At 40.8% G+C, this 19445-nt stretch overlaps 1 protein-coding gene across 1 annotated transcript in view; it reads right to left on the bottom strand.

Annotated features, from left to right (window-relative positions):
- LOC117000799 (probable cation-transporting ATPase 13A4) overlaps nucleotides 1-16166 on the bottom strand; it is a 36084-nt gene extending 19918 nt beyond the window's left edge. The window contains exons 1-9 of the mRNA XM_033068824.1: nucleotides 16104-16166; nucleotides 8497-8670; nucleotides 5921-6055; nucleotides 3657-3727; nucleotides 3484-3564; nucleotides 2556-2625; nucleotides 1618-1752; nucleotides 1130-1202; nucleotides 393-524 (exon numbers count right to left, since the gene is read on the bottom strand). Of these exons, the coding sequence (XP_032924715.1) occupies nucleotides 393-524; nucleotides 1130-1202; nucleotides 1618-1752; nucleotides 2556-2625; nucleotides 3484-3564; nucleotides 3657-3727; nucleotides 5921-6055; nucleotides 8497-8670; nucleotides 16104-16166 (934 nt within the window). The remainder of the gene's footprint in view (nucleotides 1-392; nucleotides 525-1129; nucleotides 1203-1617; nucleotides 1753-2555; nucleotides 2626-3483; nucleotides 3565-3656; nucleotides 3728-5920; nucleotides 6056-8496; nucleotides 8671-16103) is intronic.
- Between the last annotated feature and the right edge of the window lie 3279 nt (nucleotides 16167-19445).

Genomic DNA, 19445 nt, shown 5'->3' with positions numbered 1-19445 from the left:
TCCAGAGAGTGACAGAAACCCCTGCAGCCAGAGGGGACTGTGGGCCCTGTGCAGGAACAACTTTGCTTCATATTCATTTTCTTCTCCTGTCCCGCTCACTCCTCTTCACTGTCCACTCTTTCCCTTCTAATGGGATCACCTCTTCCTAAATGCTGCACCCCAGGAAGGTAGAAAAGGATAAACTGCCCTTCCTAAAGTCCATACTGTCTGTTTAGACAATCAACAACAATTCAATCTATATTACATTGAACCAAAAGAATCCCCTTCTCAGGCAGTTATGGGCTGTCTCACAGAAAGGGATGTACATGATAGCACTGTCTGTCCTGTGCCACTGGCTGAAGCCATGGGGCAATGACGGTTCAGGTGGCAAGCCTGGCAGGGAGGAGCTGTACCTGTCAGCATGCTTTCATTTACAGTGCACTGCCCACTGACCAGGATGGCATCACAAGGCAAAAGGGTTTTGCCCTCTTTCAAAATCAGCATATCTCCAGGAACAAGATGGCGTGATTCCAGCTCTTGGAAACCTGCAAGTGACAAGTAATACAAACTTTGTGCTTCATAGATTTCTCTGTAGCAAGAGGAAAAAAATACAAGGAACTACTTGCCGAACAGAATTCTTTATAATGGCTGATAAACAAAGGACCACAGTAGGACCTAAGTACCTCCAATATTTAAGAAACATCTAGGTATCAGTTCCAACTGAAGAATTCCTCCTTATTTACCCAGGAGCCCACACAATGGTTACTGTTCCAATTCACTGATCTCACTGAGGAGCCTTGGATCTACATTTCTTAATTTGACTTCATCTTTTTGCATTGTGCTCTAGGTACCTTGACAATGAACAGACTTTGCATGGAGCAATTAGGGGGACTCACAGCCATTTAATGGGTATGTTGCTGGCTATGTCAGCACTGATTTAAGAAAAATTACTTCGTTTTCCTGACAATTTTCTGCTAAGGCTGCACTCAATTATTAATATGTTTGATGCGCCACAACATATACAAACTGAGCTGAGAAAGAGAAGAGGAAAACCACTTTAGAATAAATCTGTTGCTATATACACTTGGATTCAATAGATATTGCTATAGAAACAAAGCACATTAAAAAAAAAGAAGCAGAGAGAAGTCACCTTCCTTATTTCTGCAGACAGTGACCATGATGTTGTTATGAGATTCAACCAGTCTGTGCAGTTTAATGGATTGCTATAAATTAAACAAGAACACACAAAAGTGTTACATCTCACTTACATGATGCAATTTGTCCACTGACAATTATTTCCTTTTGTTATTTGTTGCTATGAGAGCCTTCAGAAACTGGATACCGGCTCTACCAGGAACTATACAACCACACAGAGAAAGAAATTCCCCACCCTAATTATGGAGAGCACAACAAAATGTTCCAAAGTGAAGCACTGGAATGGGGAAGAGAGGATGTGGGTAAGGTATCACACAAAGGTTATGATGACTAGGAGACCAGGCCATTGCACCTGCTACTACACCATGTCACAAGACAAAACCACTGAGTAAGTCTCGTAGCACTGTGTGCATGTTGTAACATGCTGGCCTTTCCCCAACATTAGAAGTAAACTTGCCTTGTGGAAAATGTGAGATGTCTCACCTTTCTAAGGTCATATACAGTCAAAAATATTGAGAGGAGAGACATGACTATTATGGCAGTGGCATACTCCATGTATTCTTCAGCAAACCACAGACACACACTGAACAGCTGGAACACGTAAAATGGATTTAGGACCTGTTTGGAGAGACAGCAATAGTAAAGAGCTGGCCACATTTAAATGCCCCCAATACACCTAGACAGTCTAATCTGTTAGAAAAGTTCTGGACTAAGAGACATTAAGTACTTTGTCTTCTGACCCCCTTTGTAATTTTCTTAGCAGTCACTTTAGTCTAATCAGGTCAGACCATCTTCATCTGACAGAAAGGCCAAATAATATGGACCAACGGGATATTGTTTGAGGTTTTAATGACTCAGCCCAATCCTTGTTTTGTTTGCTTCTTACAGGAAGTACAACAAAGGTGAGAGAAGAGCAGTTTGGGCTGTGAGTATGGAGCTCACATACCATAAGCACACAGTCACAAACACCCTGTTTAGGCCACATATAGGCTGGTCCTGTCTGAAAGAGTTATTGGTGCTTTGTGAGGTGCTGTGCCCAAAATCATGAGCTCATTGGATCTCTCTGCAGCTTTAGGCATGTACCAGGTACTGCTGCTCACTTAACCTCTGTTAATTAAGAGACAGCCCTTAGTCTGGAAGATTTGATTTCCTTCAATGGCCCTCAGAAGGCAAACAGAATGAGCTCCCAGGACACAGACACATAGAAATACCAAGCAGACACACAGGCATGGGGATGGAGCATAGGGAACAAGGGAGAATGAATGAATTTATGATTATTTCATGGAACAGCTTTCAACAGGATTTGAAATAGAAATGTGCTTGAAGAGTGAGTAGTGGGAAATTAAATCAGATATAGAATCAATTATATTCACACATGGTCTCCTCAGCACCTTAGAATAAAAACAACAGAAAAGCTTAACCTCTTTGATGAGTAGTTTCCAAATAGGGATCACTGGAACATCAATAGTGTTTGGCCCACATATAACTCTCCTGTATGGGATAAAGGTACATCACTCACAGGTAAAATAATGACAATGTCACTCTCTCAAGAAAATGCAGATTTCAGTAGTTCTGAGAGCTTCTTTTGATCCCAATTTAAAGGCTGGGAGGATAATTCTTCAAGAAAAAATTTAAATGTCCCTACAGTGCTTATGTCAGAAAAGATGGTTGTACCAGTGACATTTACTTATGAAGAGGTGTAACACAATGTATCAGGCAAATGTTTCCATCATACAAAAATTACTTTGGGACACCATAAACAGAGGAATTCTGCATCTAAAACTAAATTATCCAAACCCGAATAATTTTGCAAAAAGTTGAGAGTGATTGGAATGTAAGATTTGACATGAGCTAAGGTCAGGAGCTAGATTTTCAGTATCCAATCAACCGAAGATTCATTCTCTATTTAGAAGTTTCAGTAATACATGTTCTGTAACTTGTTCCATGATACAGTAGTTTATGAGAATAAGTTCCATGACCAGAACTAATCAATTTGAAGCCCCAGTGAAGAAGAAAACACACAATTTATCTGTAGAGATACACACAACTCTTTCACAGAGATTTTTTCTTACTCCAAATAAGAACTGCTTAAAGTTAGTTACAGGACATAGTTATTACCTGATTGAGAACAACACTACTGATGAATACTGAGACACTTCAAAAACTTTGACAAGGAATAAACAACATTCTCTAGCCCTTTTCATTCAATATTTCTATGAACAGCTGTTACATCTACAATTATGTGCATATTAATAAATACACAAAAAACTCCTGGGAAGTGCACCAACAGAAGGAATTTACATCTCTTTGAAATCCATACATTGAGTGTTCATGTTTTTAAATGTGTACCTGACATTCTGTTCATTGCAGCTGAGACCAGAGCCAAATTTATCATGTATTGCTGAGCAAGTGTAGTGGTCTTCTAGGACTCTAAAATAGAAATGGAATATTTTCTTTAGGACATTGTTCACAAAGATGCTTGACTTCCTGAGAGACTTGTGCAACCAGTGCAGTGAACTCACCCAACTTTCTGGAACTGTTTTGCATAGATATTCCAGACATAGCGGATTTTTTGTACTTGGATAGTTTTCACCTGGAAAACAAAACAGAGACACCAATACAAGCAGCACGGCAAACAAAAATATTCTGATACTTGATCACAGAATTCATCTAGGCATCCTTGACTGGGGTCAAGTATAGATAAATGAAATATTATGGGGGCAAGGAGGGAGAGAAGACAGGGTTGCATACACTGACGCCCTAGTTGAGTTATAGATTGGGATCCACCTCAGTGCAGGTTCTAGTAAGCTTTACAGATCTTTAGGTCAAGCAAGTCCAATGCAGTGTTCTTTGTGAAGAAAGGAATAATCTTCACTCTGATTTCACAGAATGAACGTAAGAGATCACTGATGCCATGGTGGGTAAACAAGCAGCTGAAAAAGCCTGTCTTCAGCCAACAGCTGCCTTGTCTTCTGCCTGGTTTTGGGGAAAGCAGGGGGCTTTGGGCCATTTCCAAGCATGATGCTGAGTCCTGCAGCTAAACAGATGTGCCAACAGACAAGAAAGGCCATCCCAGGATACTGAGTCACTGCTAATGCTAAGCCCTTGCAGAGCAGTTACCCATTAGGAACACGCAGTCATTTATAAGTTGCAAGAGGAGTCTGTCCTGTCCTGTACAACAATAACAAAGCCTATTAGAGATAATGGCTCTTCCTATCAGCTGGCAGAAGGCAGTGCTATACACCTGTACACATGAGGGATAAAGAAATCAGCTCCAGGGAACTCTTCCCTACCCAGCACAATAAAGCATTATTATAGGCTAATGAAATCTAGACTCAACTCATGCACTGACTCAAAATGGAGCTATAACCACAGTCATTGACTTAACAAGAGGTGTGAAGTCAGGATTTCATGCAATAGGAGCTGCAATATCTGCAATGCTGAAAACTGGAGTGGGAAGTGAGGGACTCGGTTCCCTGTCAGAAGAAGTCCTAAGACAGTTCTTGGGCACTACACACAACTCTGTGGACTTAGGTGGCTTGAATGGCAAAAACACTTTATAATTGACTTCTAAATAGAGGTTTTTTAATTGCTAGGGAAGGGTTAAACTGTTCTCTCTTTGCTGCTTTGAAATCTGATCTTTCTATCTAGATGTTTTGATTGATATGAAAGTGGTGTTCAAAGGACCTATTATTTGAAGTTATATTTGGTTTTTTTATGTTGCTAATTTGATCCTCAAAAGAATGTTCCAAACCTACCTCCCCTTTCTTCATATTGAGCCAGTTGATTAAACTAGTTGGCACTAAACTTTCCTATGTACATTAATATATGTCCACAGTGGAAATAGCAACAGCTTTGCTCAGCTAAAGTTAGGTTTATATTGAAATTATTTACTGCAAGTTGTTGCAGATATAAAAAGAAATTCTAGTAAGTTAGAAATTTATTTCCTGAAAGGAAAACAGTTTTTTTCTGAATTCCTTGGTGTAGTGCTCTAGTATCTATAATCAAGAGCCAGATATTAGCAAATGTATCATTTTGCAATTCCTATTGCTCACACAAACTTAACATGTAATGCTAAGCAAGGCACATTACTGAACTGTCTGGTACATGTTTTAGACATGGGATAATTACATTTACTCAGCTCAGGAGGGACATTGACTTCTCCTTACACCAATCCACCATCTACCTTCTCCCCAGTGTCTCCCTGGGATCTCAAATCTATGGAACTGGCACAGATCAGGATACATTTTTGCAAAAGCAGTTAACAGTGACTCCTGTTGCTGCACTTTAAAGAGCAAATTGGTGCATACAAAGGCAAGGAAGCAAAATGTGTTGATAAAATGTAGTACTGATACAGCTCAGGCACTTTTCTGCTCTATTCCCCATCAGCTGCATTCATCTCTGTTTTTATGTTACTGGTGCAGCTGCGCTCAGTTCTGCACAGTCTCCTTTCAGACAGTCACCCTAAATTCCTGATTTCTATGCCAGGAATGCTTTTTCATTTGGAACTCTATTCGTCACTGCCAACCTGTCTCTGAAGCTCTCCTACTTAAAACACAGGTTTTCTCTCAGAAATAGTGAGAATTCTCATTTCATAACCCCCCTCAGAAAAAAAGAGAGGATTTTTACAGAGATGAGTACTGTTGAGTGCAGTTCTCTTTCCACAGTTCACTGTGTTCCTCAAGCTGCAAGATTCTTAGCTGGATGTGTTTCACAGCTCACTTTCACTCCATGAAGCATGGCTGAGATTTGCCATTATCTCCCAGATGCTGCAGGGAATACTTACTTGCAAACTTGGCTTCATTATGGCTTTGCTGAAGATTGAGTCTTCCTCAGTGGCTGGATAATCTGATCTACTTTTGATAAATGCAGACACAGAGATCCATGTCACAGTCTTACGAGAATAAATCCGAAAATCATCCTGAGTATAGAAGAGAAGTGTCACAATTTGGCCCAAACACAGACCAAATTCACTTTCATCTTGGAGTCAGTAATTACAGTAGCCTTTCTAGAGCACTACTCTGGCTTTTTTAAAGGATTAGCCAACAGAAGCCTCCCAATACTTGTGACTTAGAGAAAAATCATTAGAATAGGAACAGAACCACTGTTCTGTCAAAATGTGAGTACTGCAAATACTTCAGTGACCACAGGTTTGGTGTTTGGCTGATAAGGATGGAATGTGAACACCCAGGTCAAGATCCAGGGCAGGCAAACAGCACAGGACAACCCGAGATGCTGTGACCGTGGTGTAAAGGGAAGATCAAAAGGAACACAGCGCTGTGCTGCAGAATGGATGTGTAGTGCCAGTGCCTTTACAGCCACTCCTGAGTTCATACTTCATTTCAAGAAGTGTGTCAGCACTTACAGCACCTTAGACAAGCTTTTACCACAAACTGAGTTCATGACCTTCCCATCTTTTATAAAGTGAGTTGAACATTAAACCTGCCAGATAACAAGTGTTGGTAGTACAGTCTGAGAGACTGGAGCAATTACTGTAGGGAGTAGCCATGTTCTAAGTTTCAGTCCCAAACTGAACTACGTGCATTAAAGCCAACTATGAGACTGACTTACATTCTGTGTGTGAGCAGTTCTGCAGTTATGAAACTTTAATTGAAAAGGAGAACAGTAAAAAATATTTCTGTACCAAATATGAGTCCTTTGGAATAATTTAAGTGTTACAAAAGTAACTTCAATAATGTTTATATATCTTATTTGCCCGCTTTTCTTCTTAAACTAGTCTTATCAGTAGAATAACATTTATTTTCTGGTGTTTATCTTGAATTTAGATTTCAGAATGAGTAGACATTGGGATACAGATTGAGATGGGAACCAGTGAATAACACAGGTGCTCCTCATTTGAACTAAAGTGAATAAAAATTCAATAACAAAAGTCGGTTAACAGACTCTTATATTCCAAATGCAGAGATAATGATGAATTAAGAATTACGGTTTTATGTGAAGTAAAAGATAATTCCAAGAATCAAGCTGATGAGATTACTTGTATCCTCATTAGCAGTAGACATCACATTTGAGGACTGATATAATCAGAATGTAGCAAAACAAAACAAAACTGTCATTTTAACACAAAGAATCATAAAGGAAATCTTAAATTTTCAAACACCCAGAGCATATTTGAGAAAGCTTCTTGATAACAAGAACATATAATATGATTCAATTCCTGTTTAATTACACAAAAGATCATTTAAAAACTAATTTATTTGAAAAGTGCTTGGCATGGCACATCTTTTTAAAATTACACACAAGAATAGGTAATTAATAATGCAAGCTAAATTGAAGATTAAAAAGGGATATTAAGCCTAATATGATAAAAGAAAAAACATACCCCCAGACTATTAGGATGCAGATTGTTTCATTATAATGTATTCAACAGGCAGATCTGTGATTTTCAAAACCTGGGATTTTACTGCATGCTGCTCTGCTCATTTAAGAAGGCAGCTGAAACACGAGGCAGAAAGTGATCTATTTTGCAATTGCAAACATTGAAAATGCCATTGTTCAGGAATCTTTGAAGCAGAACAAATCAAATTTCTGGAAGTAAACCAACCCTGCCAGCTCCTGGAGTATTCAGGCTCAGCTGGGATGCAGAGCCAAGTCTCAGTTCACTTCTTTAGTGTTGTGGTAGCGTCCATAAAATAAAACCCGGGTTTGAATATGTTGCAGTGCTTCAGTACAGTCCTCAACAGACAGAGATTTGTGTCAGGAAACTACTAGCAAAATGTACCAGCTATGAAAGTATTAACTCCAGGATTGCAAGCTTATTGGACATGGGGAAGGGCTGAAGAAAAATGGAAACACAGAGCCAAGAAAACAAACAGTGCAGGCTTGGCCTCTTCTGATCCCTCATGACACACTTGGACACTGCTGGGGACTCTGCTAGACAAATCTTTAGTTTGGCTCAGTAGATAAATTTTGGCTGGGAGGGATACACCTTCGCCAGAACAGCCAACTGAGGGAAATGGGATCCTCTGGATAGTGCCAAACAAACATGCTTTAGAATCTGGAGCACGTGGCCACAATGTAAAAAGCACAGGGATGGTAGAAGGGGAGAGGAAGGACTGAGAACAAACAACAGTCTTGAAACCACAGATATTATGGGTTTTATCACCCCAATGTCATTCACCTTGTCGGATCAGCTGTTACCCTCCATTGCCATCATCATCATACACATAATTTGTGGAATACTTTGAAGTTCTTTAAATCAACAATGGTACACACAAGACATCATTGCAGGAAGAAACCAGCAATGTAAGAGATTTCAGCTAACTGGATACCTTACAGTTAACTCACCTTCCAAATAGCTACCTACTAGGGACTAACTGAAAGATTAAAGTAGGCACCTACTGTCGTTCTCAGCAGAACAATATCTGCATCTTCCAAGCTGCATCGGATGCAGTTTACCCACACATCCCACTCTGGCTTCCAGTAAAACAGCAGCCTCAGAACCCCACAGGACAAGATGTATCCAGCAATGCACAAAGCCTTTCGACAGCCTTGAGTTTTGTAGCCAAATATGTCCTGTACAGCAAAGAGAAGACAAAAAAATCATTACTATTTCTCCTAAAGAAATGCCTGGAGTACTATATCTTCCTGTCATTTACTGTTCTCCCATAGGTACTGTTAGGTATGTTACTGTGAAAAACAAGCCACAGAACTTGTATTTGGCTACTTCACATGTCTTAAGTAGGATTACCAAAAATTTGCATCTTCAGCAGAACTTTTCATCCATCTTCACAAAATCCAGATTGCTGTAGCCTGACCACTATTTTGATGTAGTTTTGAAACTCAGCATAGAGCTTCAAACCTTTATTCCATGTCAGAAATTCAGATTCGGTGGGTGGTTTTTTTAAGGGTCAGACAGTTTACAGAGTTTAAGTACAGTTGCACCAAGGGATGGTGAGTGACCAGAGCAGAGCTGCTGCATTAGAAGGGCTGTTCCCCTGCTCTAACAGGGATCTGCACTAATGCACCTACCCTTCAGAGACTCAGCCAGTATCTCTGCTTGATGCTGAATGACGCTGTGCCTGCACCAGCTGAAGCTGCTGTGCATAACTTGGCACAGACACAGCTTTTGTAGCTATTGCCATCTTCCATGACAGCTCCAATACAGGAATTTTTGAGCTTGCCAATGTGCCATTGGCCTAACAAATAATAATAATAATAATAATAATAATAATAATAATAATAACTGTTAGTAAGAACATCTAATGAACACTTGCAAAATGTTTTACGTGTTCAGAGGGTCAAAGGAAGCTATTCATTTTAGTTGTATGAGTAGGTATTATTTCATTTTTAAAGCTGGAGAAATTGTTACAGTGAGGCAAGGTGACTTGCCCAAAACATCAAAGAGATGTCTGTCAGCATTACATTTCAAGAGCTACCATGGCCAAATTTCCTCCCAGTACTGCTAGCAGGGACTTAGTAAACTTGAAATGAAGTGTATACAGTGAATTTATAGAGGAGATGCAGCCTAAGCTAAGATGGGAGATTCCACAGCTGCAATTACATCAGGTGACCAGGAGAATTTGCTAAGATGAGGGTTAAGGTTCCTCAATTCCCTTCTGAAGCAACTGTGCAATCTGCTTCTGAGGATCAGATATCTGCAGCTGCAGATATTGCAAGATTCATTCATAAGGTGAGAAGAAAAGGTAATGTAATTGTAAGGATGACTAATGCATAATTCCTGGTTCTGTGCTGGTGTCTTTGCTTGTTATGTGAAATATAACCACAGGGCCCTGCCCTGTGGTTCCACATGCTGCCTCAGCACACCTGCTCTGTGACATTCTCCAAAAGACACACTGTCATCCTAGGCAATCTCCAAGAGGTTTCTAAGGGGAAAAGTTGGCAACTGTGAGGAAAAAGTATGATAAACAACACAGGGAAGTGGCCTGCACTGCATAGAACCTGGTTATTCCACCTGTGGGATGTACACACAACATTTTCAAAATCTCTATAATCTATAATCTCTATATTCTATAATCTCTGAGCAGACCAAGAGAATAAGTCAGCTCTGCAGCTGATAGAAGGAAGCCCATGGAGGACAGCAGACAGGTAAGGTCACTAGGAGGTAGTTGGTGTGGCAGTCATGTGCTATTAAAATTCACATGTTCTTATGAAGGTAAAGGGTCTCCATTCAATTCTCTCTAGCTGTTACCCTAACAAAAAGGTTAAAGACACAATGCCAGCACCAGCATACAGAATAGCACATAAGACAATGTGAATTTACTCTTCACAGCAATTGCTTACTAGCAGGTTCCAGGTGCTTGGATCCAGACTTCACAGCTTGTCAGCAAGAAAAAGGATCTCCCAAGGAGACAGAGATGCCTAATGGAAGAACTGTTAAAAGAACACGCCTTTGGACTTCCTTCAGTATATGGCTGGACCTGGAATAACTGGAATAGTATTTTTGAATTGGGATGGGCATGAATATCAGGGTGGGGAAGAACAGGATTGCAGCCATGTGCATCTTGCTTCTGCCTGTGAATCATTCCTTTAATTTTCAGTTTTTGTGTCTTACACCCAATGTCTGAGAAGTCAGTAAGGCTGTACTAATAGAATTAAGAAGAGAGAGGGTGGATGCTCTGCAAATGATTGGCAGTCATTTGGGATAATCTTCTGCTGGCAGTGCTCTTCTCCACTGAAATGTTTAATGGTTTCCAAAGCCTGATATGACAACATAACCAAAAAACTAGACCAGACTCTGTATTTCTCTGTATTTTTGCCTGGGAAACCATACAGTAATATATGGAAATATGTATCTGAGTCCCCCTGTGCCATGTTTTAAGGCCTTTTTTCCCAGAGTAGTTTCAATTCAAAACATGATTTGAATCCATAGATTCCAAGACACTCCCCAGAACCAAGCATGCACCAATATTCCTCATCATGAAATGTAGAAGAGAGGCAAACAAGGAAAACAGTGCATCTTGGAGGAAAAGATCATCCTCTAAGATATCCATTATGCTGTGTGCTGGATCTTGCTGCTGCTCACAAGGGTCTTTTCTGAGACAGACAGAGAGGCAGATAAATACAGGGATACCATTGAACTGTTCTGAGTCTTCAAGGCCATGATCTGCCATATGAACAGAGACGTTGTTTGAGGTTTATTGGTTCATATCTTGATGAGTGTGACATTTCTGAATATGGCTGTTCAGGAGTTCTACAAGGCCTAAGCTGGAAAGAATAAAGAATAAAATGTTAACTGATACATCTGGGTGTCCATGAAGGAATCTATTGCCAAAGCAAATAATTTCCCATGGTTTGGAAATGTCTGGAGCTGGTCACCTGGGCCACGTCACTGAGAAGTAAAGCTAGGCAGGGAAATAGACTGAGCTCCAAATTTGACTTGTGCCAAAGCTCACTGAGCCAGAACCTTTCAAGCTTAACTTCAGTACAGAATGTTCTGTTAGGTTGGGGAGTTTTTTTTGGCCCTGTGCTTTCAGCTGGAAAGATTATAGCAATGAATGCTACATTCATTTTAAAAAAAAAAAATTAATACATGAATAACTTCTTGTTGAAGCAGACACTTCTCACTTGTCAGATAAGTCAAAATGAAATTCTTTGGAAGAATTCTCAAAACTATTATCTTCCACAAAAAGGTGAATATTAGACCCATTACAGAGGTATCCACAATGTGTATGAAGAAAGGAGGAACAGGCACACACATGGCACAGGTTTCTTTAGCCACATGAACGACTTACAGTAATTAGGGTTTAGAAATTCTTGAAGTTTTTTTAGGATTCGGCATCTGCTACAAAGATCTTCAAGCAAATGCATGTCCACTATGGCAAACAATACTTTCAAAGCTGGCAGAAGTCCTGCTGAGAGGACGGCAGTGAGAGCATGTCAGGTTAGTTTTACATTGTTAAGGAAATAACTTGCTGTGCTTCATTTTGTAGTGCTGCTGTAGATATGCTTCTTTTGGAGAGGGTCTGATGAATACAGATTTGCACCTTGACAACTTTTCTAATGCATAAACAAGCTTTTAGAGTTCAATGAGTGCATTTGGAATATACAAGAGTTCACAGTCAAATAATCTGGGTTCTTGAGTGCACCAGACTAGGAAATGGTGGGAAATAAAGTGAAGATTAGCTGTCTATAAGACTCCAAAGGTCTCATTATCTCATAGGAGGAAACACCAACTACAAAATAAGCTGGTATACAGTGTTTATCTCATCCCTATAGAACAATTTTTAATAAATTGTAGTGTATAGTAAAATTTTATTTCCTCATCTGTTAACATCCCTTTTCTCTTGAGACTCACAATAGTCAGAGGAGTGACTGTAACAAAGTGGTTTGACTTGTGAGTGAAGGGTCTAAGAAGGGTCCAGGATTATTGGACAGAAAAAGCTGCCAGACCTGCTCAGTTGGCAAGTAAGGTTCTTAGCTGCTTTTACAATCACACAAAGCCAGCATTCAAGGGCTTATCACTCTAGTGTCCAGCAAGTCTTTGTTACTTATGTTTGAAAGAAAAATTGCCTCTAACTGCCAGGTCATCTGCACAGCAGAATTTAAATGCAAAAGTCAAACAAATTCAGGCACATTTTTCTTTGGTGAAAACAAAGAAAAAATCAGGGAGACTAAACAGTGGTTGTGAATGGTCATATTTCTGGCAACCCCAACACCAGGTACCCTATTATGAACAACCTGTTGCTATAACAACAGATAATAGGATTAGACTTGAAAGACTGGCTAAGTTTCACAAGCAATTTAATAACTGAATCTCATTCTTACCAACCTGAACCTGTTTCAACAGAGGTTTGTTCCTGTTCTCTCTGAAACCAGTAGTGACATTCACTGCTGTTCCATTAGCAACAAGATTGTACCTTTCCGATTTTATTTAAATTTGAAGTTACATTTTTCAAATTCAAAGTATAAAAAATCCCTGTATCAGATTTCCTCCAGAACTGTGGCACCTCAAAGAAGGCAGACTGCTGCCAAGATGCAGCAGTAAACTGGGGCTCACCAGCTGACTGACTGCAGCTCCCCCACTCCTTCAGCCACAAGCAGTGGGGGAACACATGCTTAAAGCAGGCTGCTGGCAAATCCCTCCCAAAGCAGCGGCCTGTCAAAGTCTATCACAATCTTTTGCACTGTAAGACTGAAGCTTCACACTTTGGGTTTTGTGCAAAGGGAATGATTATTCCCAAGTTGTGCAGAGAAGAACATCAAATTGGCAGAGAGCATAAAACTGTGTTTTTCCTCCCTCTTTGTATTCCACAGTAAATGTACTTCTTCTCAGAATCTTCAAGCAGATTTTTCTGAAGGGAAACATTGTGTTAGCCCTCTTTGAGGCAAGCTACCATGTTCAGAGTTCTCTCACACTAATAGTACCAGGTCTTTCTGGTACTTCAAATGATTACGGAGACAGAGTTCATCTCATGCTCTGAAATACTTTGCTAAGTTTTAGCTGGATAGCAGAAGAGTGAACTTTCATTCAAGCAAATGTTCTGCAGCACTTGTAAAGTAATCCCAAAGACATACACAGGTTAGATTTCCTAAGTCAGAGTGATTACTCTTAAATCCAGAACTATCTTGCACCTCAGCTGTACCAAGAAATGGAAATACAGAAGAAAACTCTGAAGCATTTCTTCTTATTAGAGTTCCCCAACTTTCCTCAGCAAATTGGACAGCTGGTTCAACACAGGAAACATTGCACACCCAGAGTTCAAATTAATTACTTGCATGCTTTCAGATTACTTGAACTATTCCACTCTGGAAGAACTGGCACTCACACAGTGTCAGCTGTTACATTATTACACCAAGAGATCTGATCTTGCTTAAGAAGTCAAGAACTGTTTGTTAATAATTTGGTCCAGGTAGATTAAACTGACTGTGGAAAACAACATCAAAAATATTTTTCATGGTTTTGAATTTTTAAAAAGTAATTATCTTTACTTCATGTATTCTTCATTCCTCTACTTAAGGATAGCCTTCTTTTTCTTCACAACTACTCTTACTTACATAGAACTTTATTTTTTCCTTTCACACAAATACCCACATTAGCTGTTCTCTTTTTCTATATACACGTTGTTTTTTTCCTTATCCTCTTATAGTACCTCATACATCCTCAGGGATGTCTTCCTCTATCTCGTGTTTTTTAACTCTTAAAGGTATGCAACAAACACACGTGCATTCCTGCCTAATTTAACATAATTTGGCTACAGTTTTAATTGAATTTTCTGCTCAAGTGCTTTACAAGTCCTTTTTCTTCAATTTCCATTTGGGAACCCCAGGTGAATGAGCACGGATCATACTCACTGAAGGCATGGAGAGCGTGGCAACTGCCAGAGACACTCTGGATTCATAGTGAACACTGACTCAACACTGGGCATACACAGCAGCTGTGCACGGAAAACCTCAGATCCACAGTGCAGATCCTTGAGCACCAGATTCAGGACACATGGGCTCAGTATGATACTTGTGAGAAACAAGAAGATCTTTGGGATAACTGGCTCCATACAAGCCCGGCTTGGGTGTCCCAGCAGTGCACAGCTGGAAGTGAACATTCAGGGTACAATAGCGTTACTGTACACAGCACCAGACAATCCACTTAAACCTAATTAGCTCCAGCTCAATTCTGGCATTGCTAGAGTCAGCATCAGTAGTGGTGAGAGCACGACAGAGTGTTTATAGTCCTAGAAGGACAGGACAGGGTGGAGCAGAGGCACAAACCCAGCAGCTGTTTGGATCTGGGGAGCAGTGGCACATCAGCACCAGGGCTAGAGCCAGGAGCGGGGTGCTGCCAGCAGGTTTAGTAACTGGGCGGTGGAGCCAGTCGGGTTCCGCATTGCACGGAGCTAATTAGTCCCCACCCTCGGAGCCAGTGCCTTGTGCTTCCTGCACTGCTCACTTCATGCTGCTGGGTGACTCTCTACTGCATTCCCCAGGTTTGCATTACGCAAAATGCGGCATCTCCCCTTCCCTGGATGACTGAGACAGCTGTCTGAAACTCTACATTTTTCTTTGCAAGATAACAGGTATCCATGTTGCACATGACACAATCTCTTTCACTAGAACAGGAATCTCAGTCAGGAGATTTTGAAGATTTCTCCACGATTTCTGAAAGTGGAAGTTGTGCCAGCTTGTGACAGTGTTTCAATAGCTTTGCTATTGAAATCCTGCAGCTACTCACAGCAGTGCTCCAGTAGCTCTGCAGCACAGGAATTTTGAGAAGCACTGCATTTACCAGATATGCCTTAGAACTGAGGTCGTACAGCTGCATCGTGGATCTCCAGCAGAACGTATTGGAGGGACAGAATCCATACGAATAGCTGACTCATAACACACAGTAATGCCAAAGCAGCTCTGAAGCACTGAATTCCCTTCAATCATGCACTGGCATTGCTATTTAAGAGCAGTGCCATGCAGGACACCACAGATTTTGTGTAAACATAGGACTTATTTCCAGAGGTTACAAAATGCAAGCAAACACATTTCTCCCTGGGAAACTCTGGAAAGAAATATAGTTCTGTATTTAGGAATCCCAGCTTCTAAGATAGTGTTGGCAATTCCACAGACTGTATTTGCCAGTAATTTATGCAAACATAACAGGTATTCTTATGTTTCGGAGAAAGCCAAGGTTTCCAGCTCTCTAACTGGAGCTGATCCTGGAGATCCAGCTCTCAACAGCTGGGGATTCCAGTCTTGCCCATCCCTCAAGCTCATATTAAACCACCTCCATCCAGATTTATAACACCACATGAATACTCTGTTGATCCATCATCCGCTGTTGGAGGGGATAACTGATTAAATCCAATGGACACAACCAACCTTATTTTCTTTCTGCTAAAACAAAAACAAAAACAAAAAAACACCACCTTTTTAACTGTGTGTTTCTACTGAGGAAATACCCCACTAGCAATAACTCAATTACAGTCTGTAGCATTTTATTGCAGAACACGTGCCACCTTCTGCTTCAAGCTGAGAAAGACCTAGACAGAGATACAACTCACCATCTCATTCTCTTCTCCCTTGTTAAGCTGTGCATAATGGTTCTTGGCAGGATTTTCCCCCATGAAATGACCCTCTGGAGACTTTCTACAGCACCCTCAGGACAGGTCTTCAGCATAGTGTGCTTGAACTTCTACATTGAGGAAGTGCTCTAAGTACACACCTTCCTTGTAATTCTGATGATGTTTGAAGTAGGGAGCTCCTCCCTCTCTGGGGTTAGCAGGTAACACTTTATCCCTCCTCCCTCCATTCTGTTGCTGGAGTTTTGCAATTGTGAGGGTTTGTGCAGAACTCACTCAAAAACAATGCAGGAAAGAAAAAGTTCAATCTTACAAATGTTTGCCACAATATGACTTCAGAGCGTAACTCTGGTAGGTGCAGGCAAGTGCTCTTGGCACTAAACTTTTAGGGGAGGGCAAAAGGGCAGTAATTTTCTTCATGAGATTATGGAATCACTGGAAACCAGGAGTGTGTCCAAATAAGGAACAAAAATAGGCATTGCTGCTGTTAACACTCTTAGCAACCATTCTGAACTAAGTGTCCAGCAGTGATCCCTACATATGCTGTGGAAAATAAATCAAGCTCTGGCACTGTAAAATGGGGGCCCAGTTCTGCAGCTGGACTTATGCACTGACTGTGTGACAGGATTCAGCAGGTAGAATCTGTAACCAGGGTCTTTATTCATTATTGAGAATATCCTCATAGAATGTCTTGTCACCTCACCATATAACTTTGGGAGACATCATTTATTTACTTCTGGGGGAAACGGGAGTTTCCCACTGATGTCAGTAAGCTGGATAAGATGTCTCTGACCCTCTGACCTTTAAATCAGAGCCAAAAGGAAGCTGGCAGGAAAACAACACTGAGAATTTTACCTCCTTTTTTTTTTTTTTTTTTTGGGCTGCATTTGCTGATTAGTCTTGTGATTCATTCCCATTTCACTACTATTTCCTTGTACTTTGCTACTTTTTAAGAAGTTACACAAGAAATATTTTAGGAGTGAGGTCAGGAAAGGCAAACCTGTTCTTCCAGCAAGTATGTTAAGAAAGTTAAAACATTACTTCTAGGGTGACTGAAACAGATCAAGAGGTGTCAAGTTAGTTCCTATTCCTCAGCATTTTGCTGCCACGAGGCATGGACTTGTACAAATCCATACCTCAAGCAGCAGGAAAGACCACTGCCTATCCTCCAGTGGGCAGGCTCAGAGAAACTGAAAGAGAGAAATGAAGGAAACAAAGAACAGAAAATGAAGGAATTAGGTCAGTTAATACAAACAGATGTGTACCTATGCACAGTACAGGGACAGATGTGTTTGAAAACGCTGGTGGTAAGCACTGGAGCTGAGTTGTTTTGCCTTGACACCTACCACACTTCCCAGGGGAGCCCAGACCAGAGACTGGACTGACCCTTATCAGTCCATATCTGTACTAAGCTGTGTAAGGGTGATTTATTGCACAAGATCAAGGGGGTACAAGGCTCTCTCCATACCCAACTTCAGTGTTACCCTCTCCTTCCTCCCACTGTAACTTGCTCTGAGCCTCTAAACTTACCATTTAATTCTTTTGAGACCAAGGAAAGAGAACTCCAGTTATTATACGAGTGTCACAGTATAAACCAAAATTTTGAAAGAAAGAACATGATACATTCCATATCTGATAAACCTGATTACATGGGGAAAATGAGCATTGCTATCTAGAAGCTGTAACAACTGCAAAGGCACCTTTTCTAAGGCAGGCTGATGATTTTGGGAAGTGATTCATTACTTTGGAAGGTGCCAGGGGTGAAAAACAGGACTGTCACACATGCCTTTTCTGCCTGATCAGCTTTTGCTGCTTTCCCAAACAGCACCCTTACTCTTTCCAGTGTCTAGGGTGCAACAGGGGTCCTTGGTTGCTCTGGCACAGAGATGAGAGATGCAGAGATCCCACCAAAGCAGCATCTCCAGGGAAGAATAAAGGCTCATACAATATTTTCACTATTTGTAGCTTTATTCCAGCTCCAAGGTGTTCTGCACTCCTAGAGAACACCCTTATAGGAGTATTTATATCTTCACAAATGAAAACAAAGCAAAAGCAGGTTAAAGGTGCAAACCGTTCATTGTTTCCATAGTCTGACAATCTATCAATAATTTGTCAAAGTGTTAATCTAGAACCAAAGAAGATGATTTGTTCATTTTCTTAGGCATGTTCACCATCACCTGGAGAGAAAGCAGCCCGAAGTGGAACCTTTAGTTATGTGATGCTCTCTACTGTTTGGAGCAAGAATTACATATTATTTATTAATAAAAAGTTATTTGTTAGCATGTCCTGTGGAGTATCATCATTCATACTTTTAAATTGAAACTTGCCTTAAAATTGTACATAAATTACAAAAATAACTGGTCAAGCTAAAATATAAAAGCAAAGTAGGATTTAAAATATAGTCCCTCAAACTTATAAATAAATAGTCACAAAGTAGGCAAAGTAGGCAAGCAAGAGACAAAAACACATGCCTCACCTCATCCCAACAACTTTTATCTCAGTCCTGAAAATATATTTATGTGTTATGTCATCCTTATGCAATTTATTTTGCTTTGAAAACTCTCACAGTATAAACTGAAGCCTGACCTCAAAATCACCCCAAATCTCATTTTCTGTTTCTCAGCCTATGACACCCAGTTCTGGCCACATTACAGAAAGGAAGTGGTGAATCAACTGGTGACAGTCCACAGGAGAGAGCCCAGAAGAATGACAAAGGAGTTGTAAAATATGGAAGAGGTACTTAGTGTTTTTCTAGCTAAAGAAAAGGAGACTGAGAAGAGCCATGGCAGCAGTCTTCAAACCTGTAACTGGAGAATATAGTACTATCCATGGCCCTTGTGGACATGTTACAATAAAGATTCAGATCAGACACAAGGGAATACTTTCTATTAAATTCAGCAAGCACTGGCTTTGCCAGGTGAGCACTACAATGTCTGTGGTCTTTAGGGACAGATGTGTCATGCACTGCTCAGAAATGACTTAACCAGAGGTGATCCTGTGTGAGGGCAGATGGACGGAGCAGATGAACTCTTCTGATGCCTCCTTTGCCTCCTGCTTCAGTGTGACTGGAAAAAAAACCCAACAACCCAGAGAAGCACGCTGGAAAACACCTTGTGCTTTCCAGCTTTCAAGGCAGAGCTGCCACCCGTGTCATGCACCCAGGCACGACAACAGCTGCGGACTATATCAGAATCTTATCTGTGACAGCGGGGAAGACCCTGGTACCGCTGTCCGGCCTGGGCTTCGCCTCAGCACCTCTCCAGCCCTGCCGTGCCGGGCCGGGCCGCGCTGGGTGTCCGAGAAGGGTCAGGGACACAAGGAGGA

Source organism: Catharus ustulatus, chromosome 10 (genome assembly GCF_009819885.2).
Source record: "Catharus ustulatus isolate bCatUst1 chromosome 10, bCatUst1.pri.v2, whole genome shotgun sequence".
NCBI classification, from domain to species: Eukaryota; Metazoa; Chordata; class Aves; order Passeriformes; family Turdidae; genus Catharus; species Catharus ustulatus.
This window is presented reverse-complemented; position numbering and strand designations above follow the sequence as displayed.